The sequence below is a fragment of the Sander vitreus genome, chromosome 16 (assembly GCF_031162955.1).
Source record: "Sander vitreus isolate 19-12246 chromosome 16, sanVit1, whole genome shotgun sequence".
Taxonomy (NCBI): Eukaryota; Metazoa; Chordata; class Actinopteri; order Perciformes; family Percidae; genus Sander; species Sander vitreus.
The window spans coordinates 13,010,214-13,037,769 of NC_135870.1; the positions used below are offsets into that span (position 1 = coordinate 13,010,214).

Consider the following 27,556-nt stretch of genomic DNA (forward strand, 5'->3'; position numbering starts at 1 on the left):
GTGTTTCTCCAAGCATGTTTATTTATAGTAAGCATCCCATTAAAAAGTAAGCTTGAGATGGAGTTTCCAACCAAGTAATGGTTTTAGCTAATGAGCTAATGAGCTTATGCTAGCTAACTACAGTATCTACAGTTAATCAAATCTTCTTGTGACCGTTGACATTTTAGACAATGAAATTGTCATTGTCAAGAATGAAATGAGAAGCCTGCTTTTATTGGCCTCTGTGTTAAATCAAACTGCAAATAAACTGCATGTGCCGTGCTAGATTTAAAAGCTTGACAGACATAGCAACAGTAACTAAGGAGAGCAAACCTTAGCAAAGGGTCAATTTTTTCTTTTTTTAATCTTACAATACCTACAGTCTATAATGCAATAAGTAGACTGTGTGTGTGTGTGTGTGTGTGTGTGTGTGTGTGTGTGTGTGTGTGTGTGTGATTTAAAAGTACCATAACTTCTTGTAATGTGTCAAGACTGTATGTCAAGGTTGTAAATAACTAAAATTGATTTATGTCTGTGAACAGAACTTGCAAAGGAATCAATAATATGTGTCTGTCCATGAAAAATAGATGGAAATTTGCTTATTTTTTATTATTGCATTAGATGGATGCAAATGTGTATCAGGTATGTGTATCAATACCTGACTGCAACATCTCATGTCTTATTGTTTTATTGTGCTCTTCCAGTGCTCTCTTTACTGTGCAGTCCCCTTTCTTTTTTGAGCAAGTGATAAGAAATCCTAAATCTTCTGTCTTATGTAACTACTTCCTTTTGGTATATATTGCCTTCCATAATATGGGTGCACTCCTGCAAGTAAAGTCAACATCATTTTATTGTCAACTGTGACGTAAAACACCATAAACTGAAAAAACATCACATTCAGTTCCTTTGCATTTTTCATTTGTCAATAGATACTTGAGTGACTGGAAACTCTGTTGACTGTCCTGGAAGCTTGTTCATTTTGCTCAGTAAATATTTACACGTTACTCATTTAGAGTTTCACTGGACATAAACAGTCTGGCTGCATCTCACATGGATTTGAACCCTGGAGACATGTTGTCTCTTCCAGGCCATTCACTGTAAAGTCAAACAGAAGACAACCCCTCTTGTTTACCTATACTATCAATTCAGTGTGTCCCAGTGCTGTCATTGAATATGTGCTGATTCTGATGTACACCTTATCCCCCAGCAAATTACCTGTGGAATATATTTTGTTTTATATTTGGACAAAACGGCACTTAAAGGGATGCTCATTGATGCCTAGTATTTTTAAATTGTTTCCACGAACCTCTTATGCAGTTCATTCAGTAACAAAGATACTATTATTAGCTCTGGTCACGAGTGCTGACCCACCGTAGTTTTGATATCAACAAGTGCTGTGCTCTTTCATACTATGACCTTTAAGCTAAGGGTTAGGTAACTACAAGGAACATGCATCTAGATATGTAGCTGAGGTACTGGAGGATGGCTTAACAGTACACCAAGTTTACTGATATTTTTCTACGTGGCCTAAAATAGCATGTTGAGGTTCCTCTAACTGTTTATCTTGTTTATCCAGGAAATTGAAGACTCACTATACTCTGAAGGTTCAATACTCCAAACACGTTGTAAAATAATTTTTGTGTACTTTACTCTTTGTAATATTCTAAAAGGTATCTTTATAAGGTAAAACAAATATTATTGCACAGACACTTTATTGTTATTGGCGTTTCAAATTATGTCTATTATAGCCCATAGAACAGACCATATAAAAAGAAAAAAGTTAAGTCAGTCCAGACTGAATAATAATAATAATAATAATAATAATAATAATAATAATAACAATAATAGTATAATAGCTTGCATTTATAGAAAAAAACAAATAACACAAGAACAGAAAATAATGATAGTAATGTTTTCCGGAGAGAACAGATTTTACAAAGGAATTTTTGTACACACATGACAACAGGCTGTTTGTATGGGTGTGTTTGGATTTAGCCTTGAGGACAAAGGTGAGTCACGTCGATTAGATAAAGCTATGTGTACTGTTTGCCTCTTGTTAGATTGCCCAGTAGTGTTACAAATATAGCATAACATGCAGCGTAGCCTACTTCTGACAGTAGCCTAAATCGTTTATTTAGATTTTCCCTGTTTCACTCTTCTTTCATCACCAGGCTAAAGCAGCATTATTTAAATAACTATAGAACATTAATTTAGTTGTGCAGTAGCCTACAGGTTTGTTTCAGACAGAAATAATAGATGGGCTGATTGTGTGTAGGGTGCACCATCATTAAATGGTAATTGCTGTCTAGAGTGTTGAATTTTGAATGTTGTTCAAGCCAAACAAGAGACTTCATCTCCCTCTTGTTTCCACTGTTAAATATAATAAAAGAAAACATTATTAATAAACTATTGTTTTCACAGTTTTACATTTAGATTGGGAAAAAGGACAGAGAAGTGATGATGTAGAAATGGGATAGAAGCAAATGTTGCTCGGTCCGATTAACAGTTCTGTATCATTGTGTTCCTCACCGTCTGTAACAAAAGTCAGATCTGTAGTAATGTTGGTCACCTGGCTGGAAGTTTGTACAACAATTCATATTCATCCTGTAGGGGTCCATTGCAACATACCAACTCTATTTATGTTTCTGTGTGTGTGTGTGTGTGTGTGTGTGTGTGTGTGTGTGTGTGTGTGTGTGTGTGTGTGTGTGTGTGTGTGCATGCGTACGTGTGGGCGCGCGTGTGCTGCACCACACTGGCAGCACCACCTGTTAGCACGCCTGTTTTCAAGTATGAATGCATGCTAACCTATTTTCATTTGTACTCTGCACCCCTGTGTAACCTTGACACAACGCAGGAATGTAAGCCATCTCACAACCACCAGTAAACACATTAAAATTGTTTCCACCCCAACATCTGGAAAGACAGCTGATATTTATCCAGATTTCAAACAAAAATGTAGGCCCCATAAACAAAATGTTTGGTCTGCCTAAGCCAAAAGCGCTGGGTCACACGCGTCTGTTGTAACAACATCCGTGTGGATGCGACAAATTCACAAACTGAAACAAGATGATGGATAGTGTGGTGTCTGGAAAAAAATCAGGGAGGATTTGAGGGTTTGGACAGCAAGATGAGAATTGTATGTAATGGTCTGATTGGAAAGAACATGCAGTGGTTTCGGCCTATATGGCTATGTACTGCATGCCTCTGTTGCCTTGTAATGGATATTAGGATTTTTCAGTCTGAAGTTCTGAGGCTACCAACTGTGAAACAGATCAGTGAATCCTTTTTAAATTACTTCTGGACTCTCATTCTTTTAAATTTCCATTGTTGTTGTTTTACTACCCTAAACATTTTAATGGAGCTTTTATGGTGTCTGTAGTAGCAAAACATTCTTTGTTGACATTTATAATCCAGCCATAGTTTATATTTTCTTTAACCAATGATGGTCTCTATATTTGGCTATGTCATCTAGAAGAGGCTTTACATAGACCATTAAAAACAGATTGAAACTGTCCTCAACATAGAGGCAAATGATATCCTGTTGAATGTCAATGCAGCTGAATGCTCTTTGTTTGTTCACCAATTTAAGTCCTAAACGAGCTGTGTCTTGCAATAGCAAAACCTGTTAGCAATCCATTTTAAAGAAGTTATTTTCAAAAGGTATTTTTGTGGTTAATGTATTGTTAAAACACACCCAATCTTAATACTGATATGACAGATATAGTCTTGAACAATCATTTTTGTCATTCTACTGTTTGTTTTGCATTTATACCTCTAAAAGCAAACCATTTTAGTTTACTTTTTGTTAAGGAATCACTTTATGACTTTTCACAAAATGTCTGTAGAGGAGCGCTTCCAGGACTCAAATTGTTTGCTTGAGGTGCTCTTTGGATGGGACAATCAATCACATATAGCAAAACTCAGGAAACTCCAAGCCACTCTCTTTAGAAAAATTAAAAAGCCTTTATTGTTATGGCTTGGTCATCTTAAACCTTTAAAAAAAAACTCTGACTGTGGCCGGGTTGGCTCAGTTGGTAGAGCAGGCACACATATATGGAGGGTTACTCCTTCACGCAGCGGCCGCAGGTTCGACTCCGACCTGCGGCCCTTTGCTGCATGTCATTCCTCTTCTCTCTCCCCTTTCATATCTTCATCTGTCTTGTGGAATTAAATGCCTAGGCATATGTGTGGCACCACACATATGCCTACTGTGCAACTATTTGGCTTTGAAAAAAAGCTTCAGTAAAGTCCGACTCACTTTGTCTAAATTATTAATTGCACACAATCCAAAATAAAAAACATGTCCTTGCTACTTAATGCTAGCTTACATTGAATTGTTGGACTTCTGAATGAATCAAAATTGGCATACAGTAGCAGGGAAGCTAAGGCTTACTTCTAGTTTTGTCTAAATTATGATTTAGGATTATTAAAATAATGAATTAAATATAAATAAAATGATTTGAAATTGTATCATATTTCTAAAACTTTTAAAGCCATCTTTTAAAAATGCACATAAAAGAAGTTACAACTAATTCTAATTTAGCCTTTACTTATCAAACTTTTAAAGGAATTGTTTTGTTTTTTTCATACAACCTGTACACCATTTATATGTAAGAACTGACTATAACCAGATTTCTCCCCACTGGAATACTGAAAATAAGCACCAAATCAAAACTTTTTATGATGTCATGAAATAAAGGCAGAGGTTGGACACACACACAAACACACATGCTCACATGCAGCACCTGGAGATGTCACAAGATTTATGAATGAGGGGGGGTTGACAGATCATTTTTAAATAATGGAAACACAAGCCTGAAAGCTGTATCCATGACGCCAAAAGGTAGTAAAATTACCCTTGAATCTGCCAAGACCAATAGGCTCCAGCCCTGTCTGCTGCATTCCTCCTCTGCACAGCTCACACACACTGCCATTTAAGGCTACCAAGTGTGCTGACAGACTTTTGGAAGGAGAGACAGATAAAACAGAGAAGGTCTTCTGATATTCTAAGATGACAGAGTGAGCACTTGGCCTCTGTCATTTGTGTATCAATAAAGTCTATGGGATGTCTCTGGAGTCATTTCTATTTTCTCCCCATTTGCCTGCAATCTTTTTTTGAGTAACAGTCATTGCCTAAATGCATACTGATGTAATAGGTGTGCAGGTGTGCAGTTACTGCTATACTAACTACTATAAATAGTGTTGTTAAGAGAAATCAGTGCAGGGATGATGACCTGTCTGCATTCTAGATAAAGGGTAATAAGTGTAATAAAATAAATAAGAGAAATTATAAAACACATTACTTCATAGATAACAGGAAAGCGAGACACACAACGATTTGTTAATCAATGTGCATTACTCAAACTTGGCCAAAGTGAAGAGAGAAAAGATGTGATGCACACTTACAGTATGTGAGGTTGCTGGGCAAACTGGCTGTGATGCATGCTTCCCTCTGTTGGACAACTAGAACAACATTACCTGCACTGCAATGAATGGCTCGCTGCACAAATCCTTATCAAATAGAAGTCGCAAAGTGATTATTTAAACATATTGAAAGAATATATTCAATTTTGTATTACAGTATTACCTTCCACCCACTATGCAGAAGACAGTGGGTAAAAGTCAATCAATTGACTGTCAAAATGTAATGTTAGTCTCATTTTTCACTTTGCTACGATGCTAATGTATGTACATAATGGCACAAGTGTGTATGTAAGCATCAATTTATTTGTCTTTTCTTATGAAGAGATGTCAGTGTTTTGTAAGAAATATAAAAAAATATAAAACAATATGCACAATTTGGGTAAACGCAGGAATGAATACTTACTAGCTGGTAGGATTGTTTTGGTAAATAGTGTCTTTATTTCGTTTTGTGTCATGTTTTGGGATTTCTTCAGTGTGTAAGTTAGCGTGAAGGTAATTGTGCTGTGTAGTGTAAGCACAGTTAGAGTCAGAAGATTGCTTATGTTTGACTTCAGCAGAGCTTTTACAAATGCAAATGAAGCTGAGCGCCTTTTCTTGTGCAGTAAATATTTTAACACCATTAATCCACATACAATTTTGAGACTTGAATGCATCCTTAATTCGTAAATCTATTTTTCAAACTCCAGTTAGACTTTGTGTTAAACATAGAACTGTAAATTCAGGCACAAGGCTGTCCTGGTATGCAACTTTAGTTGCAGTACACTGTTCATATGGCAACATATTTTATGTTAGATTCAAACACTCCTATGACTACAGGATTATTTTGTACTTGCTCTATTTTACCACTTGATGTCACCCTTTTTCCAGAAACCATTGAACTGAGCTGCTGGAAAAATAAGGAATGAGAGTGAAGCAGACGTTGTAATGCTCCAAGAGACTCACTCAACTGAGCTGGATGTCAAATTTTGGAGATCACAGCTATACACTACAGCCATGGAAGTAATAATTCAGCAGGGGTTGCTATACTTTTTCACAAATTCAAAGGAGAAGTTTTAGAAACCATGACATCCTCTGAAGGAAGATGGGTGATGATAGTCATAAAGCAGGAACATGTCATTTTTATTATATGCAATGTTTATGGTTATAACTCACATTCGTCCAACAAAAGTTTATTTGCCCAGATATCAAACAATGCCAAACTATTTTGCGACAAATATATTGACTGCTATATTGTCTTTGGGGGTGACTTCAATGAATGTGTAGATTCCGGTGTTGATAGTAAGGGTCCTATTGCCAATAATTTGGTTCTATCCTTGTGTTCTGATCTTTCCTTGGTAGACACTTGGCGATTTTTTAACCCTGACCTAATGGACTTCACCTAGTCAAACAAAAACCTATCACTTAAACCTAGGATCAACCTTTTTTTGATATCTCAATCTGCTATTCATTTTGTTAAGAATATATTACATTCAGTTGCTCCGTTCTCTGATCATAAGCTGATAACAATTAAAGTGAGCGACTAGCAGGTTACTACATCGCTACGAGGTTATTGGAAGATGAATAATGCCTTATTAAAAGAAGAAATGACAGTATTACAGACCTTATAAATGAAATCTTTTCCAACTTCACTGAGGGATGTAAACAAAAATGGGAGTTCTTTAAGTACAAGACCAGATGTATTGCCATTAAGAGATGTAAAGTGCTAAAAGCTAATCGAAATCACATGCAAACTAAATGAATGAATGAATTCCTGATATTAACTGGAACAGAGCTTGGTTGTTACCTAGTAAATACTGCATTACAAATAAAGTGAAGGCGGTTCAATTCAAAATTCTTCATAAAATATACCCCGTGAATGTTACTGTAGCCAAATACGCAGACATAAGTAGTGCTTGTTCCTTCTGTGGTGATATGGATGAAACACTATCACACCTATTTTTTGAATGTGAGAAAACTAAAACATTTCTCAGTAACTTAAATAGTCACCTTTTGGCTCCACCTTACCCTCTTAGCGTAAAAGCTTTTCTTTTTCATTATAATAATCCTGATAATAACACTTTGGAATATGTAGTGAAGTTTTTTTTATTCATAAACAGAAATGGCAAAAGGGACAGCCTTCCTTCCAGGTATTTAAGTTAGAAATAGATTTGCTCCTTAAATCACTTCATATCATTAAAAATAACCAACAAAATGATCGGCTTCTGCGTCTCCTCTACACAGTCTGGAAATCCTGAACAGTTTTCCTCTTTGTTTAGTTTTGTATGTTGTATGTTTGTATGTGTTTGTATGGAAAACTGTATTGTCATACCATGACAGTGTATGATGTTTTGTGTATTTGTGTCTTTAAGCATCAATAAAAAAAATAAAAATAAAAAAAATAAAATCCCAGTATAAGTGTGTGTGTGTGTGTGTGTGTGTGTGTGTGTGTGTGTGTGTGTGTGTGTGTGTGTGTGTGTGTGTGATGGTGTGCTTGTCTTAATACAATATCTGTATTTCTTTAACTTTATTCCTGCGTGACTCAATATTTATTATTATTTTAGTGTGACGTTGCTTACCTTCCTCCCAGAGAACAGCATACACAGCTGATGCATGGAGCCTCCGTTCTTGGTCAGCTCTTTCTTCAGGGTTTTAGGTGATGGGAGTGTCCAGCCACCCTTGTGGTGCGCTCCCCCCGCCTCCAGGCAGTTGATGGCGTTGTCGGAGGTGAAACAAGGCGTGCGGGGGTCTTGCAGGAGGCTCCCTTCACTGTGGGTGCGCCTGCGGAGGGAATTTTGCACACTGAGCCCCCCTCCTCCATGCTTCTCACAGGTGGCCCCCTCCACCATGCTGCGGCGCTTGCTGTCACTACGCTGCAGGTAGGCATCGTCACTGTCGTCTTCATCCTCCTCCTCATCGGACTCCTCGTCTTCGTCTTCATCGTACTCTTCTTCGTCAGTGTTGGGCGAGGACAGGGCATCGGCGCTGAAGGAGCGATCAAGGCGTAGTTCAGGGATGACGAATGAGGATGAGGAGGACGACGGGGGAGCGTTGGTGTCTAGTGGCTCCGAGGCGTTGTCCTCATCTGTGTTTGACACCACTATGTTTAGGTTGACCTCCTCTTCATTCCTCTCTCCCTCCTCCTCTCTTCCTTCTTCTTTCTCTTCCCCCTCACTTCCTGCACTCTTTCTGCTGGCCCCATCATCCTCCTCTTCCTCTCTCCTGCTCTCCAAAGCATTCGCCTCTCTCCAGAGCTCCATCTCGTTCCCCTCCATGCTCCTCCAATCCTCGCCCTCGGTGGAAGGAGGTGGTGTGGGAGGCACCTTATGTCGCTCCTCAGATCCCACCAGACCGCCGAGAGGCATGTAGATCTCATCCAAAGGGGTGAGAGGATCTGAGGGGTGAGGACTGCCCAGGGTTGGGGGCTCTGAAGGACTGGATGGATACAGGCTGCTTTCCTCACCTTCTGAGCTGCGGGTGGGCAGATGGAGGCACACATCACCTCCTACTCCGCCCAGCTCACAGGAAGGGTCATCTAACTTAGGCTCCAACATCTAGAAAAGGGAACAGAGAAAGACAGAGGGAGAGAGCAGTTAGACGAAACTGTTTGGACAATTAATGCACTGTCTATATGTGTAAATCTAATGAGTTTAGCTTGGCATGATTGAGATTTACTTCACTTCCATTAGCAAATCCACCTATCGCAATTATTTCATTAGCAGTCATTGAATTTGGTTTTGAAATATCTCTGTCATGCCAGATGTTGGAGTGATCGAGCTGTAATGCCAGGATCAGACCAGATGACATTCATGTTTGTTGAGAAGGTCACAATGTCAGATTAAGTGATCATAGTCCTGTCTGATCATAGCATTCAGTCTTTCATGACCTGTGAGCTTGGACAGGAGAGGCCGGAGCTAGACTTGCCCGATCAGGAACGTCTACAAACATGGCATCATGTAGCAAGTCGGGGATGTTGTCAAACTGGGCGAACGACAAGATAAGAATAATGACATGCTAGTCTTTCCATCAGGGTAGATGCAGATGCAAAGTGGGTTGTTTTTTACTTCATGGGATAAAACAGAAAATTGTTGTTCCCAATGCTCATTTTTATTCATACAACTGGCAAAAGGCTGAACTGCTAGAGATACACACACATTGTTATATCAGTGCCAGTGAGTTCATATTGTGATTGTTTTGCTGCTATAGCTAATACACCACACTGGAGCTAGCTGCACTGATTCAGTCAGACTAACTCGTACTGTGTCCTTAGGGGCCGTGGAATTTAAAAAAACAACCCAAACGTGTTAGCCACGCATCTGTTCACCCACTCATCTTGTCTCTGAAATGTTGCTATCATTTCAACATACTGTAAATTTCTCTCTAGCCCAAATGACCACACGCATACAAGCCCTCCACTACCCTCACCCACTTCCCAGGGCCACAATATCCCTGTCACACACTAATGTGTGCACACACACACACAGCACACTATCTGTCCTCACCCTCTGCCTTTAGCAATTTATCTATGACCTCCTTCCCAACATTTGCTGGTTGTAAGTAAGTAGGTATAAGTAAGTAAGTCAAACTTATTTATAAAGCGCTTATCACAGATACAAATCAGAAAATGCTTTACATAAAACATACAGGATGATACATGTTAAAAACACAATATACAATTAAAATGACAAAGTAATAGATAAGTGCAGAAAGGTTAACCAAAAGCGTGTTTAAAGGGTAGGCCTTGAACAGATTTTTAAAAGGGTCCACAGAATCAGCAGACCAGTTGTAAATGGTGCAGCCCACAGTGCCCTCAGTGGGTGGATCATTAAAAATGGATTTTGAGTGAACATTGTTCATACCCACAGAATTGTATTTCCAATTCGACCTAAGATCACAACATTGCTGAATATGTAAAACTGAATTGCGGAAATGTTTATAAAGTTATGCACAAAACTTTTTTCCATTTGATGTAATGATGCTGCCCACTGAGTTTGTTTTGTTCAAAATAAAATAAGTATAATTACATCAAGAAGTTACAGAGTATATAGTGAACTTAATATACAGTGTGGAAGAAAAAAACATCAAATCAAAGCCATTTCAAGGAGAATACGTGGGTTCACGAGGTTAATCAACTGTGTGTGCAGTATTAAGGAGATGAGAAGCAAACAGTGTGAAAGATATTCAGTTTGGGGAATGTGTTATTTTTTCCATATAAAGTAGGTTTATAGAGTGAATATGAACATGGAAATTTGACATGACATGAACTTAAATACAGTCCATTAAAATAAACTACGGTAACAAAAATATCTGTTATTCAATGGGTTCATGAGTGGATTTGTGAAATCACAAGTCCTCCGCTCAGACTACAAAATCAATTCAGCAAGTCTTGTGAAGGGCCTCATTGTGCTGGTCAAGTTGTCCCACAATGACAAGCTGGAGTCACAAGATGCTATGCTTTAACTGGAGATAATGCTGTCTCTTTGGAGACAGCTCTCATGATATTTCACAAGCTGTTTGTGTGTACTATTGCAGCTTAAATTAGTCTCTCTTAAATTAGATACTGTTGCCCTGGTTATATTCTTCTCTTAACTGTTGACCTGCATTCATGAACTCTGCAAATAACTTTGAGGACTTTCAGTCAGGATCAACTTAAAAAAATAAACATATATATCTACAACAGTCATAACTTTGACGTTTAAAGGTACAATATATAACTTTTCTGCATTAAAATGTCTAAAAACGACCATACCTATGTTATATATTTTTTGGAGTTGTGTAGTTACACTATCCCAAATGTTTCCATCAAATGGCAAACCCAGAGAAATCTGTTATTTTATTTTCAGACACGTCACTTTTCATTTAGTCGCCCGTCAGTGGCGTCATAACCTTTCACCATCTAGTTACTCGTAACTTCCGTCCAAACATGGGCACCCAGATGATACGTTCGAGAGTACCTTACCTAGAAACCTTATTTATTGATACATATCAATATTAATCCAGCTTAATGTTACTACAATGTATGTGCTGGTTGACAAGTAGCTAGCTAACATTAATGCTAGCTAATGCTTGGTGGATAACATCATAGGGTTACAACATCGTTAAACACACTCATCAAGTTATTAGTAATAGGATTGTTTTGACCATGGATAAAAGCAGCACTGCGCTAACCCACGAATAAGTTCACTAGTAACGTTAACGTTAGCTGTATAGATAGATGATTAATCTAATGCTAATTTAGCCAGCTAGCACACTCCGGACTGCCTGCCTCACTCCCCCGGCACAAAGAGACATCATTTTGGATGATAGCTGACAACACAGCTGGGACATGTAGCAATAGCTAGTTACTGTTAGCCCCAGCCGGTGCTTATGACGCTAACGGCAGTTTAATGAAGCGTCGGGAAACAGAGAATATCAGACCCAGGCATCCTAGTCACAACATCGGCCATCCGTAATGTTAGCTAGCTAGCTACGTCTCCGTAAACGCTAACGGTGTTTGTACCGAAAATCTCCTCCCTGCCGAATTTCTCCCCCCTTCGCGTTTAGCTGTCTTTACAGTTAGCTAGCTACATTAACCCGACAACAGGTGTGTTAAGCACCAAAACGAATAGTTGAGATTACAGAAAAGTGAACGGGGAGATCGGGCAGCTCGGAGATGTTCTGCTGCTGCATAACAGGCATCAAACATCATCGCCATCGCGGAGATCCCCCCGCAATCCCCACCCACACCCGTCTCTCAGCCTCGTTGAGTAGCTAGCTAACGTTACAACAGACCCTGTCCGCCCGGTAAAAGCCAAAAGGTGACATTGGCATGTGAAATATACTGTGATAGTGTGGTAAAACCTGCTAACGTTAGCCGCTAATGTTAGCTTGCCGGCTCACTAGCTAACTGGTCAGCCAGCTACCAATACAGATTGAATCAGCTATTTCATTAGCATGACAAGAATAAATGTTACTAAATGTAACGTGAATAAACTTGAATGGGTAAACTCGTCCGTGAACAGATGCATTCTAATCATAGACTGTATATAGAAGATTCTAATCAAGGATAGCGTTTAGCAATAAAAACTCCCATAATTCCACGCAACTTCCCTACGTCATCAAACGTCTGTGTTTACAATCCATTGTTTTGGTTGAGAGACCCCTAGCGGCAGAAAGTTACATATTGTACGTTTAAGTATAATGAATTGGCTAAAGGTTTGGCTTGCAATAAAGCATTGCATCAATGGGTGTTAGGCTCTACCAGGGTTGTCCCTTGTCACAGATTCTGTTTGTAATCTTCATAGAAAAGATCTCAAGATGCAGCCAGGGAGGTTAGGGTGTCAGGTTTAGGGACCTCAGAATCAGTTCTTTGCTCTTTGCAGATGATGTGATTATGTTGACTTCAACAGACCGTGACCTACAGCACACACCGGGGTTGTGTGCAGCCGAGTATGAAGCAGTCGAGAGTCAGCACGTCTGAGGCCATGCTTCTCTGCCAAGAAACGGTGGATTGCACCCTCCAGGTTGGGAGTGAGTTGCCGCCCCAAGCGAAGGAGATAAAAGTCTTGTTCAAGAGTGAGGGTAAATTGGATCGTGAGATGGACAGGCGGATTTGTGCAGCACCAGCAGTAATGCAAGCGTTGTAGTGGACTGTTGATGAGGGAGCTGAGCCTTAATTTACCTGTCAATCTACATTCCAATACACACCCACGGTCACAAGTGTTGGGTAGTGACCTAAAAAATTGGGGAAAGGACCTCAGACATCCAAAAGGAGGTAGAAGAGTCGCTCCTCTTTTGCAAAGGAGTCAGTTGAGGTGGTTTGGCCATCTGATCAGGATTATCTTATCTGGCTTGAAACACCATGGGATTCCCCTGGTAGAGCTGGAAGAAAAAGAAGTTGCGGGGGAGAGGGACGTCTGGACTACCTTGCTTAGCCTGCTGCTACTGCAACCCTACCCTGGATAAGCAATGGAAATGGATGGATGGATGGAGGAAGAATTCACAAACAAATGTATAAATCTTGAAAAATCAAAACCCCCAAAGAGCAGTACTGAAAAACTGGTCATTGGCTACACCTAATTGGCAACCCTCGCTCTATTTTATTTTTTAGGATGCCTTATCATTCTAGAAATGGATATTTCTCGGAGAAGCACAACCCAAGGTTAATCAGACCTTTTGCTTGTGTGATTCTTTTCTTTGGGTGGTGTCAGTTTAATTTACTATTTTTCTAATGTGGCCACTATGAAGCCCTTTGAGACTAGAGCAGTGACTTGGGGCTATATATAAACTTGACGATGTGCATGGATATATACAACCGTCTCATGGTGATCCAGACCTCTAATTTTCCCTTCTAACTCCCTCTTAACCTCCCTGTGACCCTATCTAAATGGTTCACAGTAGTGTTACAACAGGGCTTCTTACTAATGCACTGCGTATGAGGGGTATTTTTAGAATAAAATGCACTTTCATAAAAACACCCATGTGAAAGTAAAGCCTCTGTCTTTATCCCTTTCTGCCCCTCCTTTTCCTGTTCTTTGTGGCCTAAGTCAGAATAGTCAGAAAAAAATATGATTTTTGATTGTTTTTGAGGCTTGTCATAGTATTCATAGTATGAACATTTTGAAACATCATGAGATAAACATTTATTCTTCTATCTATCCATCATACATTTAAACGTGACATCTACACAGACAGTTTTTCCCTTTCTTTTTCTCAACTTCGCTGACCCCCATCTCTCTTTCCCTGTCTTATATACATAAATCCCTGACTGTAGAAGATATGGCTCGAGACACAATGGTGCCACCTGTCCTGTCCGATACACTTGTTCGTTCTCACACTCTCTACAGTTGGCACACACACACACACACACACACACACACACACACACACACACACGGAAACACACACAAAATCAAGCCGCTTCAAATTAACCTTGTCTTTCAAGCCTGTCCTCATGTTTTATACGAAAAAGAACAGACATATTAACAAACTTGTTCATCTTCAAGACATTTTACTATGATTTACCACATTGCCTACACTTGTTACACTCTTTTTCTTTCTTCAAAAGATACATGAATAGACACAAGCTAATGGGCTTGTGTTGATGTGTGTGTTCATGTTCATGTACAACACACACAAACACACGTGTATTCAAATAGGTCTCAAAGTCATCAATGATTCACACGATTATAATCTCTTGCATTGCCTCAATAAAGCAAAGAAACAAAACCAGCACTAAAAGGCAGGAAGAGTGGGATGCAGGGTAAGAGAGTGAATAGATGGAGGAGACAAAGTGGATAAGACAAGCAGAATGGAGGAGGGGAGTCAGTGAATGGCAACAACACAGAAATTAGATGAGTAAGTGGAAGAGGGCAGAGAGAAAGAAACAAAACAGGAGAGGAAATCTTGGAAAATGTCAAGCATATTTTTTTTAATATGGACCATAATGGACCATGAACAGCATTACTGGTCCGACAATGACCTAACGAGCAAATGAGCGCCTAACAATAACCCTGCCTGGCAACATTTCAAACAGACAACCCATTAAAATAAGCTACAGTAAAGTAAATAAGCTACAGTAAATAAGCTACATTGTGCAAACATGAGTTTCCAAAAATAATCTTAGAAGTGTTTTGTCCGTCTTGATATATAATTTAATGCCTTGTTTGCCAGCTAACTCCTTCTGTTTGATGAGCTAAAATTATGCTTCATCATGTTAGAGATTATGCCAGTTATTTGTACCATACTGGCTACTGACATATTTTCGTCACAAGTTAACGGGCCCCATTGAATTTTACTTGAGGTCATTTCACACATTTTATACAATTCTTTATGTGCATTGTGCAGAAAACAGGGGGCCTTTGTTGTATGCCATATCCCATTTTTCTCTCCTCTTTTCCTTTCAGATATCTACTGTCTCTGTCAAACAAAGGCAAAACTACCCAATTTTGTACAGAGATTCATTGTCCCCAGTGGATGAATCCAATGCCTTGGTGATTCCCTGACTTTTACACTAGCACCACCAGCAGGTTAACATTTGTGGTTCAGAGTAGTCCAAAGATTTAAAAAAAGAAAAAAAATCACAAATAAGTCAAACAAAAGAATACTTTTGGGGGAAAGGCCTAACCGTTCTGAAGCTTAATTTAAAAAACAACAACTATAGCATATCAATTTCAACTAACATGCAGATCTGACTCTTTTGAACACAGACTAAATTCATATGCCACAACTAATGCACATATTCCAAATACATATGAATGCTTTTCAGCCTGGGGAGTCTCAAAATAGGATAAGATTTTGAAAGTCAAAATGGGCGTCGTAGGGGGGAAGCTAACCTAGACCTTATTTCCTGCATTCTCTGACCTATTAATTTGCACTACAGGAATAGAGTTCCGAACTGCATCCAGAAATTTTAAATACCACATTATATTAAGAAACGAAGTTACACTTTCCAGTGACACCTGTCAACTCATTCATGACTCATATTTGGTGTAACTGGGTAACGAAACACAGAAGAAACCAGGTGAGAGCAATAGTTACCCCAAAAATCATTTTACCAAAAATCTCCCCTTAAGAAATGATGACCTTCATTTGCCAAAAAAATATTCTTATTCTGAAGGTCTAAGTCTAGATAGATAGAGCTAGATAGGTCACATAAATATAGAGCTACAGGAAATCTCTCTCTCTCTCTCACACATGGACAGTCACCCAGGGACAATTATGAGAACTCTGTCCCACAGTTACCATGGCAACGAGAGAAACCCATCCCAGGGGAGCAGCTGTGCTTGTGGATTCTTTTTTGGGGCTTTTATTTAAGAGGACAGCTAGGTGAGAAAGGGGAGAGAGAGGGGGAAGACATTGAGGAAATCGTCACAGGTCGGATTCGAACCCTGGACCTCTGCGTCGAGGCATAAACCTCTCAGTGTGCACCTGCTCTACCCACTTAGCCAACCCAGCCACCTGCTTCCCAATTTCAAGGTGCCATCTTTCATCTTAATCTCTTTCCTTCCCTTTCCTCCTTTCTCTATTTAATTTCCTGTGACCTGGTTGTTTTTAAGTAAGACATTACATCCAAAAGCATTAAAGTATTCCCCTGCTTCACTCTGGTAATATTAATGGTTTAATGTTTCCACCATTACATTTGCCAAATCCATTTCCAAACTCAATAAATCCAACTCAACTCAATTAGCAATGCTGTTAAAACAAAAGAACAGGGTATTCTCTTCCTCTTTGCCTGTCTCCACTCTCTTCGGTGGTACGACAGCAAGTTGGCTGGCTGGATGTCAAAGTGATGTAACTCCACACAATCAGTCTGCATTACTCTTGTTTACCCTGTTCTGTTGTGTCACAGACTTATCTCATTGATTTCTTTTAAGGATGACATGTAAGGTCAGTGAAGTTAAGAGAAGACGTCCTGCTTACATAACTCAGAGGAAATAGATAAAATTAACATATTGAGAACAAGAAATAGGCACAAAGTTAATCAAACTGGGTACTATCACCCTTGTTCTTCTTTAACTTTAAAGTATTCCCATGTCCTTAGTTACAGATTAAAGGACCATTTTTAGAGTGTTATGTTTCAGCCCATTTGTTTTTGGCGCATTCATTACAACTATAACATACTTTGCATGCTGAAAAAAAGAAAGAAAAAAAGGTTCTTTAGATTAGTTTTTTGAACCATGTTTTTTCCTTTTCACCCTCAACAGCTTCCCACACCCTGGAAATTGTGTTTGATGAGTGCCAGGCCTTCTCTGGTTTAGATCTTTTATGCATTTGTCCTGCCTACCTAACTTTTAATTGTGCTGAAATGAATGGTAGATTTGAGAGAAAAAATTTTAAACTTACACTAACATCTTTATCTTATGCAGAACCCAGATCCTGCACTAAAGGTAAAAGCAGCGATACACTATAAAAAAAATACTCCATTACAAGTAAAAGTATTGCTTTGAAAATGTTATTTAAATAAAGTACAGAAGTATTATCAGCAAAATGTACTTAAAGTATCAAAAATAAAAATACTCATTATACAGTTTGTTGATGCAAATAACAAGCAAGTGTGTGGAACTGATGGGAAGGCAGCCTGTACGTTTGAGTGTGTATCTACACGTGCATGTCTACGCCAACTACTGTAAATATATATTAAGCATGTTTTGGCATGTACTTTTGAGGGCAATCTATAGTCTGAAGATTTAAGAGCCATTATTGCTTTGTGTAATACCAATAACTCATTAAGGGACCAGACAATATAGATGATCAATCTCTGGACGGCTTCATTACATGCACCGGCCTCTTTTGCCCTTGATTTCACTGAGAGACGCGCGATGAGGCTCTAATAGTCTTTTATCTGTCAGACCCCTCCATTGTGATCAGACCGAGAGAGAAAGAGAGAAGGAGAAAAACAGAAAATGAAAAAAGCAAGGGAAGTAGTGAAAAGGGGTTCAGTAGATCAAAAGAAAACCAGGTGGACAAGATGTCAGGTGAACACTGGGAACATAAAAGAACATTTCTTAACTGAATCATGAAAAGTATAGTATCAAAATACTACAGGCTTAAGAGAGTAATAAAATTGACCAATGCTTTTGATCACAATGTATAGTAAAAAGTAAACTTGGCAGGGAGTTAAACCTTGAAGATGTCAACTGTTTTTTTAGCTGATCAATTTATCAGCATGAGGCTTATTTTTATTTATTTCAAGCTGATGACGTAGCCTTCCTGCACGTGTCCATATCATTGAGGACTGAGGACTAAGTATTACCAACCACCCCCCAACTGCTGCTAATGCACCCCAACACTTTATCATATACATCTAACTTGTTGTGCAATATTTATTATCTTTAATTATCTTGTTTTTATCTTGTTTTCTATTGCTGCTGGTCATGGAAATTTACCAAACGTAATTTTGTTGTATGCTTCCAATGACAATAAAGTGTCTTAGGTGTGTGTTTAAGTTTTAGTCATTACATTGCAATCTAATTAATTTAAAGAATAACATGGTGCACTGCCACTCCTACAAAACAATTGGAATAATCCAGATTCATTCTTTCACAGTAACACGGCACAGTCCATCACAGCGGGAGAGGTGAGAAATAGGATGAGGTGAGTGTCACATCCAAAGATGCAAAGGCATTATTGATAGAAGCTGAGGGTTCAGAGAGAAAATGTCATTGACGTAACATAACGCCAGGCAGCTGAAGACAATGTGACTACTGAAAAAGACTGGAAAGGGCCTTTATAGAAAGAGCAAAGAGAGAGAGAGAGAGAGAGAGAGAGAGAGAGAGAGAGAGAGAGAGTGAGTGAGTGAGAGTGTGTGTGAGTGAGTGAGTGAGTGAGTGAGTGAGTGAGTGAGTGAGTGTGTGTGTGTGTGAGTAAGAGAATAGAGAGAGAAGATGCATCCATCTGTCTGTCCTTTGTGTCTTACATTTTGTGTGTGTATGTGTGCCTGTGCAACAAACAAGGGGTTGTGATGCGTGTAGCAGAGATGGGATGAAGTCACACATGGGCAAGTCACAAGCAAGTCTCAAGTCTTAACCTTCAAGTCTCAAGCAAGTCCAAGTCATTTTTTGTGACAATCAAGCAAGTCAATTCATAGCTTGAACATGACATATAAATATATAATAGAAGACACCAAAGACATCAGCAGAACGGGGCGACGGTTAGCTTTTAGCTCCAAAAGACGGTATGTTTCTACTAGTTATTATTATACAGTTATTAAGTTATGAATCAGAGGTGCCGCTCGGTCTCTAACTCCTCCTCAATATCAGAGGGGAAAAATATATATATTTACTAAACAGAAAGTCAATTCATTTCAAGTCATTTGACTCAAGTCTAAGTGAAGTCTCAAGTCATGAATATCAAGTCAAAGTCAAGTCAAGTCTTTTATGAATGTTTATCAAGCAAGTCTCAAGTCCTAAAGTCTATCGTTCAAGCTGGGACTAGCTGCGTAACACCAGCTGATGAATCACATTTATGTGTGTGTGTGTGTGTGTGTGTGTGTGTGTGTGTGTGTGTGTGTGTTTGCATGTGGCGCAGCAAAGGGATGGGTCATTGACACTGTCTACTATTGATTAAGGGAACAATTGAGAGGACAGAGGAGGTGAGAGGAGAGTGTTCTTCCCATGCTTCTCTTATTTAACAAAAAAAAACTTCAAAAACTTCATATATCGTTACACCACATTCATTCAAACGAAAGAGACCATTTGCTCAAACACTGTGTTATCAATCATCTCTCTCTCTCTCTCTCTCTCTCGTATCAATGGGCGCCAACACAAACTACACACCCCTGCATCTAATTCTCTGTCTCTCTCTTTCTTCTTCTATGAAAAGAAAAAAAAACACAATTCCTCTAATGAGGAAAAGAGAAAAGCAATTTCCCCCAGTGTGCTTCCTGTTGTTGTTTACTCCTCTGGCCCTCTGTTTGCTCTCTCTATCACGTTCAGCTTGGATCTGACATGGTTTAGTTTTTTTCTCTCTACCCCTTCTCTCTCTCAGTCTCCCTGTTTTCACCCTACGACTCTCCAGCCGTGTGGAGGGTTAAATCATGTCACTGGCATACAGCCAAGGAAGAAAATGACTGAAGCAAAAGCGCCAAACAGGGGATGTAAATAATCTGCTGTTCAGAGAATACTGTCCATAACTCTTGTTTACTGAGTGAGAGAGAGGGGATATTACAGACATAAAGTATATTAAAGCTATGAGAGAAAGGAAAGATAAGTGAACAAAGACATAAAGTAAGATGTAAATGTAAAGCAAACAAAAAACAACAGCCAGAAGCAAGTAGAAATGGTGACGTTAAATGAATAAAAAGTAGCGCATGACACTGACACTAACCCAACTCCTCATATGAGCGTGCAAGATGCCTTGTGATAAATAAGCTTTTATTGCTTTTTCCTATCTTTCCTCCCATCTTTCCGTATGACTAAACCACTCCCTGCCCCCCAGCAGAACAGTAATATCAGCAACTGAAACAAACCACATGAATACTCTAAATAATACAAAATACTTCCCCAAAGCCAAAGAAAAGCACCATAAAATCAATTTGCATGATACCTCTCCACAAAATAAGATTTACTCTATACTAATGAGAAATAAAGTGTTGGTACATAACCCTACCTGGCAAGAGGAAGCAGTTCCAGGTTACAATCCACTTATGGCAGATACAGCCACTTCACACATCCCCATTAAAGTGGCCTACTTCCTCTGTCAAACTGTTGTGTGAGTGTTTGCGGCTGGATAGCTGGGCTGGTGTGTGTGATTCTGTCAGTGTGGGCTAGGCCAACTGAACAGTGCATACACAAAGAGCGAAGGAGGGAGAGAGAGAGAGAGAGAGAGAGAGAGAGAGAGAGAGAGAGAGAGAGAGAGAGCGAGAATGCCCAAGAGGCTAAGAAGGTAGACTCCCAAGCTGCACAAACAAGTAAGAAGGAAAGAGGGAGGAGATAGAAATAATGAGAAGAGACAATTGAGCAGCACAGCTCAGAAGAAGAGAAGCATATGCTTACATCTGCGTGGTGCGTATATTCACTGAACATACTAACTGGTTTCCATGATTGCAGAAGTGTGTGTGTAAATATTGTCTGACATTTGTGTCCATTTGTGCCCCCCCTTTTATTTCTTTGTGAAGACATTAAGGCACTACAGTCAAATCCCACAGGATGCACAAAGCACACAATGGACACATATCCATTGTAAACACACACACAAACATGTGTAATACACATTTAAATACACATACATGTGTCTGACACACACAATGCAGTTATAAAGTCATAGGGTAAACATACACAAAGCAGGCTTTATTGTAAAAAGCCATCTTAAAAGGAAAACACTCACAGTTTTAAACACTATGGCTGTTTATTAGCAGCCATAACACTGAGAGGTCATCTGTGTGTCGAAAGTTTGCTGAAAAATGTTTGTCTAACTGCCAATGTGGAAAACATCACCATACTTCCTGGTTTTGTAGCCACATTTCTAAATTCAGTTCTTCTTAAATTTCTAATTTCTGACATTTCTAAATCTGGCTCTCGCTCATTTTTCTTTGGACATCAAACAGATGAGATTTAGCAAGTCTGTACATAGACATAAACTAACAGATAAAAAGCCTACTTTACAAGATTCATGTGAGCAAGAAAATCAAACTTAATGTGTATATGTATAAAGCCTTGTATGGTATGTATTGCTCAAATGCATAGTTTAATAACTATCGTTTTTCATCGTTGTTGTCTATGTCACGATATATATGTATGACTATATATAGATATGTTTGCACTCTGTAATTGACTGAGTCATAGCCTGCCACAATATCCTTGACTTGGATGACATCAATGCACCATTTGTATTCAAACAATGCCTCACCTAGGCAGAGACGGAAGGATTTCATGAACCCTGCAAAAGGACTGGGAAATGTTAGCCCACTTTCATTTAAGCCAGGCTAATGGCAGCTTCTGACTTCAGCAGCATGGATTCTACTGTTCTATACAGACATTTACATTTCCAGAAGTAACTAAGAGGAAAAGCACCAATTAGACAACCACACCTCTCAAAGCATCATTGTATAATGTTACTGCTGTACTATTACTTTTGGCAATAAAATATAAAAACAAGTTAAAATTTAGACAAGGAAATCCGATCAAAGAACAAACAAGACTAAAAATCTGAAGAAGCGTTCAATGCAAACTTTGAATATTTGAAAAACTCTACAGACATATATTAGTCGTTCTATAGTATTACTATCTAAAGTATTACTGCAGCAGAGGTGCAAGAATCGGTCCTCAATAGCTCAATAAAAATGTTGGCACTCATACTTATATGATATAACACATTACAAAAAGTCTATATATGATATTCAAAAGTGAATGGCAAAAAAAAGAAGCATTGAATCAGTAGGTGTATTTCAGTCCACGTGTTTTTATGTGCATTTGTTTTGCACATAAAGAAACCTAAACATCTGGTAGAAACACTCACAAAAACGTTTGGCTAAGAAAAAGCTGGTATATCGATAAAATGAAAATGCAACAAAGTGCAATGGAAACAGACTTAGCAAATAGATCATGACATGCATGAAGCATTTGACTTAAACGTCCACTGAAGAGACTAAATATAAAGGCAGAGGCGAAAACATCAGATCTGCGTGATGAGAAGAATGTAGCGTTCCTCAAATAAACACGCAAATTAAACAGATATGCCATATTTTCATCATGATTTCTACTGTTATCCTAATATTTGCATTACAGTATTTTTTGTGCAGATTTTCTGGAAACTGAGCTAAAAAGGTTGTACTTTATTTAAATGGAAACCTGTCTGTTCCTTCTTAGAAAAACAAATGTACCTGCTGTACCTGAATGGTTAATTGAACCACATGGTACTCTCGCTCTCTCTCTCTCTCTCTATTCTCTAACATTTCTCTCACTCTGTTATCTCAAGAGCCTCTCAATGCTATTCAGGCGAAACGTTTTTTTTATCTCCTCAGTGTGACAAGGAACATTTGACAATGAAAGGCAGGAGACAAAGACACCTGCTGTCTCTTTACACAGTTGCTCATGTCAACGACTATCCATCACTGACAAAACCCTTTAAGAGGTTAATTTCCAACACATAACAAGATGGTGTCACAGCCATGGCTGTGCCTGTCTCTCCCTTGTGTTTCCCTGTGTTCCCTACTCCTCCTGTGTCTTCAATGTCCCAGGTTCATGCTTCAATGTCTCCCACTCTGTGTCCTTATATGTGTGTGTGTGTGTGTGTGTGTGTGTGTGTGTGTGTGTGTGTGTGTGCTCGCCTGCACCCTGCCTACCAGCACACTTCCCTGCAATCAGCTCATCACCTCTCCAGCATATCAACCTTTTCTTCCACCCGGTGCCAGATCAGTGGTAGCTAGCTGTAGTATCTATAATATATGTAGAATCTAGAGTTTTCCTTGGGTGTTTGTTACCCAAGTTAATGCGTGTTTGTTCCCTGTGCTCCAGTATTCTTGTTTGCCTGTCTGCACATCTGCCAGTCTGCCTGCTTGCTGACAATCACTCCGCTGCTTCCTCTGCCTGCCGCCCTTCCGCTCTCCATTCCTTCTCTTTCCTCTGCCGTCTCTTCAACCCATCACCATCTACAGTAACATTGCAATAAACCAGTTACACTTGTCTGTGTCTGCGCTTGGGTCCACTTACAAACAATCCTGACAATATGGCCAACATGGACCCAGCAGACACAGACCATCGCAGAAATTAACAACACTGACAACCAAGATTACAGGTTTCCGTGACAGTAGCATGTAGATAAATGTAATTTAATTCATGGGGTGTAGCAAAATCACCAATAAAGGCTTCTAAACCACAACCACACAATCAAACAGGCGATTTGCATAGAACGTTGTATGCAGGGGTTAAATTGGGATTTGTTATGTGAGGGGGCTCTCCCTAGGGGGGTCTGGTGGTACGCCCCCCGGGACATTTAAAAAAACATTAAATGGCACTTTCTGGAGAGTTTTGTGCAAAGAAATTGAAAAATTGAGTCTTACATGATACGTGCAAATCTGCAAGGTTAAGAGCCTATACTTTGCATTATTGTAGTATCAACAGGTATTAGGGCATTTAGCATTTACATTACTGTTAACCAGTCATCACTTCATTACACATTGCATTACCTTGTTATAATATAAATAATGCGTCACATGAAGAGACTGCAGCATATGACGGTAGCAACAGCTGAGAAGATTTAGGTCTGTGGTGACCAGGTCCACCTCACACAAACTTCCTTCTCCCATTCTCTCTCTTTACTACCACACACACCCACGGACAAAAATTCAGCCCTGGCACTGTAGCCACACCAGCCCACATTACCACGTCCATGCAGCCCCACCCACGGACATGTGCATTCATTAATTACATTTGTGTACAGATGGTGAAATAATATATGCAGTACCTTATGTAACAGATTTTTAAACATTTAATGTTAACTGGCAAACAATGCTTTCTACTTTTTAAAGAGCACACGTTTATAACAAATTTTTATTTATGCCGTTTGTATGCTGTTACTGTCATTCTCTACAGTATGTTGTTCTTTGTTGTCACTGTCTGTCTGTTCGATTGTCCGTGTGTCTCTCTGTTGACACTGTACATATTGTCTGTCTGGTTCTCCATCTTTTCATCCGTTTTAACTCTAACTCTGCAATTTAAATGTTTTTATGGCTGTCTGTGATTATACTTCAGGGTTTTTCCTTGCTCAGAATTTGTCTTTGCAGGAACACACAAAGCAGGGGGGGAGGGGGTCTGGGGTTTTGAGGGTAAAAGACTTCAATTCCTGCATTCTGATACATTTTTAGGCACCAATTTATGGTAAAAATGTCAATATTTATTGCAAGGAAATCACAAAATTCTGGTGGCAGGTAACAATTCAAAATACAAAATATAATGGAATATTATTATATTCAGTAGTCCAGTAAGGGGGCTTTCACATCTGGGACATGGGCCGGATACGACAACACTTGACCCTAAAGTCCAGTTGTTTAATTAGCATGAACAGGGCTTTATGGTCACTTTTTTCCCCCAATGAGCATGTTTTTCTCCCAAGTTGAAAAATGTAGGATTAACTTGACTTGAGACTACTTAAGTCAGTGATGTTGACTATAGCCTACAGTGTAATGGACCACCACAGTTCATTTATACATGTGAACTGCGGATTAATTGCAGAGTTTAACCTACATAGTGGAAAACTACTACGTGAATGGGGCACAGCAGAAAGACGGAGCAGAGCGACGCTGCTTGTTCAGGGTTTTCATGTGTACTCCTATAGGCCTACACTTCGCATCAGGCGTTAAAACCAACTGTACCGAATTAGACTACTATTTAACGCGATAACAAGACATTTTTAACCGGTAATGAAACTGTCTCAATTTAATACTGATGCCGTCAGACTGCCGTGCGGACAGACAGCAGTCGGAGTTCCGGCAGAGCTCTGCGCCCATCAGCAGCGGCTTCTCACTGCGCAGCCGGTCCCCCAGAGCAGCATGATCACCGGGAGGGTCCGGTACAGTCTGAACCCTGCAAACGGAGATCCCGTTTAAAGGTGGCATGCTTGATTTTGACTGAACGTCCCAATTTAAGTAACCTCTGATTGGGTCGTAGTAAATTAAGTACCCTAAGTTTAAGATTAGGTGTTGGTCATTCTCAACACCTTTTTACCCCCCCCCCCACTTATCAACTCTGGACTCTGTGCTGCTGCCAGCCTGTGTAACGTACGTTACTCACCATCAATCGACTGTTAGCTTCAGCTGGCTAACGTTAGCTGTCAACCTCCCGACTAACGGTTAGCGCTAGCTAGTGATCTAGCGAGGAGCCCTGCAGACCACAGTGGACTTCAGTGCACTCTCCATCCAAACTCCCGACTGGACCTTCGTCTGCCACAACTGCCGGACTCTTTCAAATACATGTACTCCCTGTCTCCACCGATCACTTGGTAGCATTGGTCAGCTGTCAGCTTACCCCAGCTAGCTTCTGTTAGCTTCCACCGACTGACGGCTCGCCCAGCACATCTGTTCGCTGTAGAGCTCTTTTAGCCATGTTTCCCGGCTCAACACTACGTTAGTGTGGGCCACTACCTCTCTGCACTGCCGAAAATGGTGCTCCTAAAATATTCCTCACTGCAACTTCTCAACGTCATCTGCTACGTCGCTTCAGCTTGCATTGCCAACATAAAATAAAAATATTGTCCAGCTAAGAAGATAGTTCGCCCCCACACGTCCAAAATTCTTATTCAAATAACCTTCCGCAACGATTACAGGCTCTTTGGTGGAGCTCTGCTTTGAATGAAGTTACATCGTGACACATTAATGGACCACTTGCGGAGTGATATGAAGACATGAATCAGAGGCACAAAAAACGTTGACAGCAGTGACCGGTCATTATGTTTATCAATACCCCCGACCAGTGCCTTGCGACCCCCCCAAAAAAAAAATTTTTTTCTCTGACAGCATGTAGCAGTGTATGTAAAATATGAACACTGGAGCAATGTCTGTTGAATAGTGTTGAAACCAAGTGTTGACACCTGCGCAGTATGCCTGTGTTGACGTTGACACATCTACCAGTGGAAGTTGCCTGCAAGCACTTCTCAGCCTGTTTCTTCTGAACCTGTAACTCCTGTCTCCCCTGCACACCGGCCTGCTAGCCAACAGCCGTTACTCCAGCCTGCTGCCCTTCTTGTCCTGTCGAGCCTGCTGTCCCTTCTGTCCTGTTGCAGCCAGTCTGCTGCTCTCCTGTCCTGATGCAGCTATTCCCCCGCTTTCTTGTCCTAGTGTGGCTAGCCCCCCTGTTCCCTGAACTCTCTGGGCAAGTTAAGGAGCCACCCTAACATCCGGTAGGGCTGTGCTCAAACTCTAAGGCACTATATTATGACCTACCAATTGCTTATGCGCGTATTAATGCAAATGCTTCTGTATCGATACAGCAGCAGATGCTGTGGTGGCAGTTTAGAAAAATAAAAATTACCTATGGTGCAGGGCACAATAGAGTGGCAGCAAAGGCCAATCCACATTACACAAACAGTGCATGTTTCAATTAAAACATTTATTCAAACATTTTCAATTTTAAATGAAATTTGCATGTATAAACTTATTAATAATTAATAACAGACTAATAAACAACAGCTAAAAATTCTGTGTAGGACATGGTCATTTCAAATAAGGTATTGCGATACATATTGTGGCCTCTGTATTGTTATTTGTATCACAGCGTGAAGTTGTAGGCCGGCCCTAATGTCTGGGGGTCATCGTGGAGTCCCGAAGAGGAGGCGTGGCCACCCTCCAGAGTTCTTTAGCCTACGTGGTCGTCCTCCAAAGGGGTCCCATCTCCATGGCCATCCTCCAGTAGGTTCCCATCTCCAACCTCTATAAAGGCTGACCTCAAGGTCCTCTACCAGAGTAGCGCCGTCCTCCTGACCATAGCCCAGAGGTGCCCCTGCCTCCTGGTCGCCCACCAGACCTGTTCTGCACATCGGCTCTACCGTCCTCCACTCTACAAGTGCTCTGCCCCCAGGCCATCTGCCTGAGGTTCCTGGCTCCACTCTCCAGCTCTCAGGCCTCTTGCCCCTCAGTAACATTGCAATAAACCAGTTAAACTTCATCTACATTACTGTCTATGTTCTGAGCTTGGGTACACTTACAAAAAACCTGACAGATGGTGTTGTATACAGCAGGTAATCGTTCAATACTAATTACTGAAAG

General features: G+C 40.0%; 1 protein-coding gene across 4 annotated transcripts in view; it reads right to left on the reverse strand.

The window, feature by feature from the left end:
- Positions 1 to 27,556, reverse strand: part of rgs3a (regulator of G protein signaling 3a) — a 110,409-nt gene that overhangs the window by 29,138 nt on the left and 53,715 nt on the right. For 3 of the 4 annotated variants that reach the window (XM_078270850.1, XM_078270846.1, XM_078270847.1), the window contains one exon: positions 7,959 to 8,933. In XM_078270850.1, coding sequence (XP_078126976.1) covers positions 7,959 to 8,933 — 975 coding nt within the window. Of the gene's footprint in view, positions 1 to 7,958; positions 8,934 to 20,466; positions 20,632 to 27,556 lie in introns of those variants that run through there. The other variant, XM_078270848.1, reaches the window with a different exon arrangement.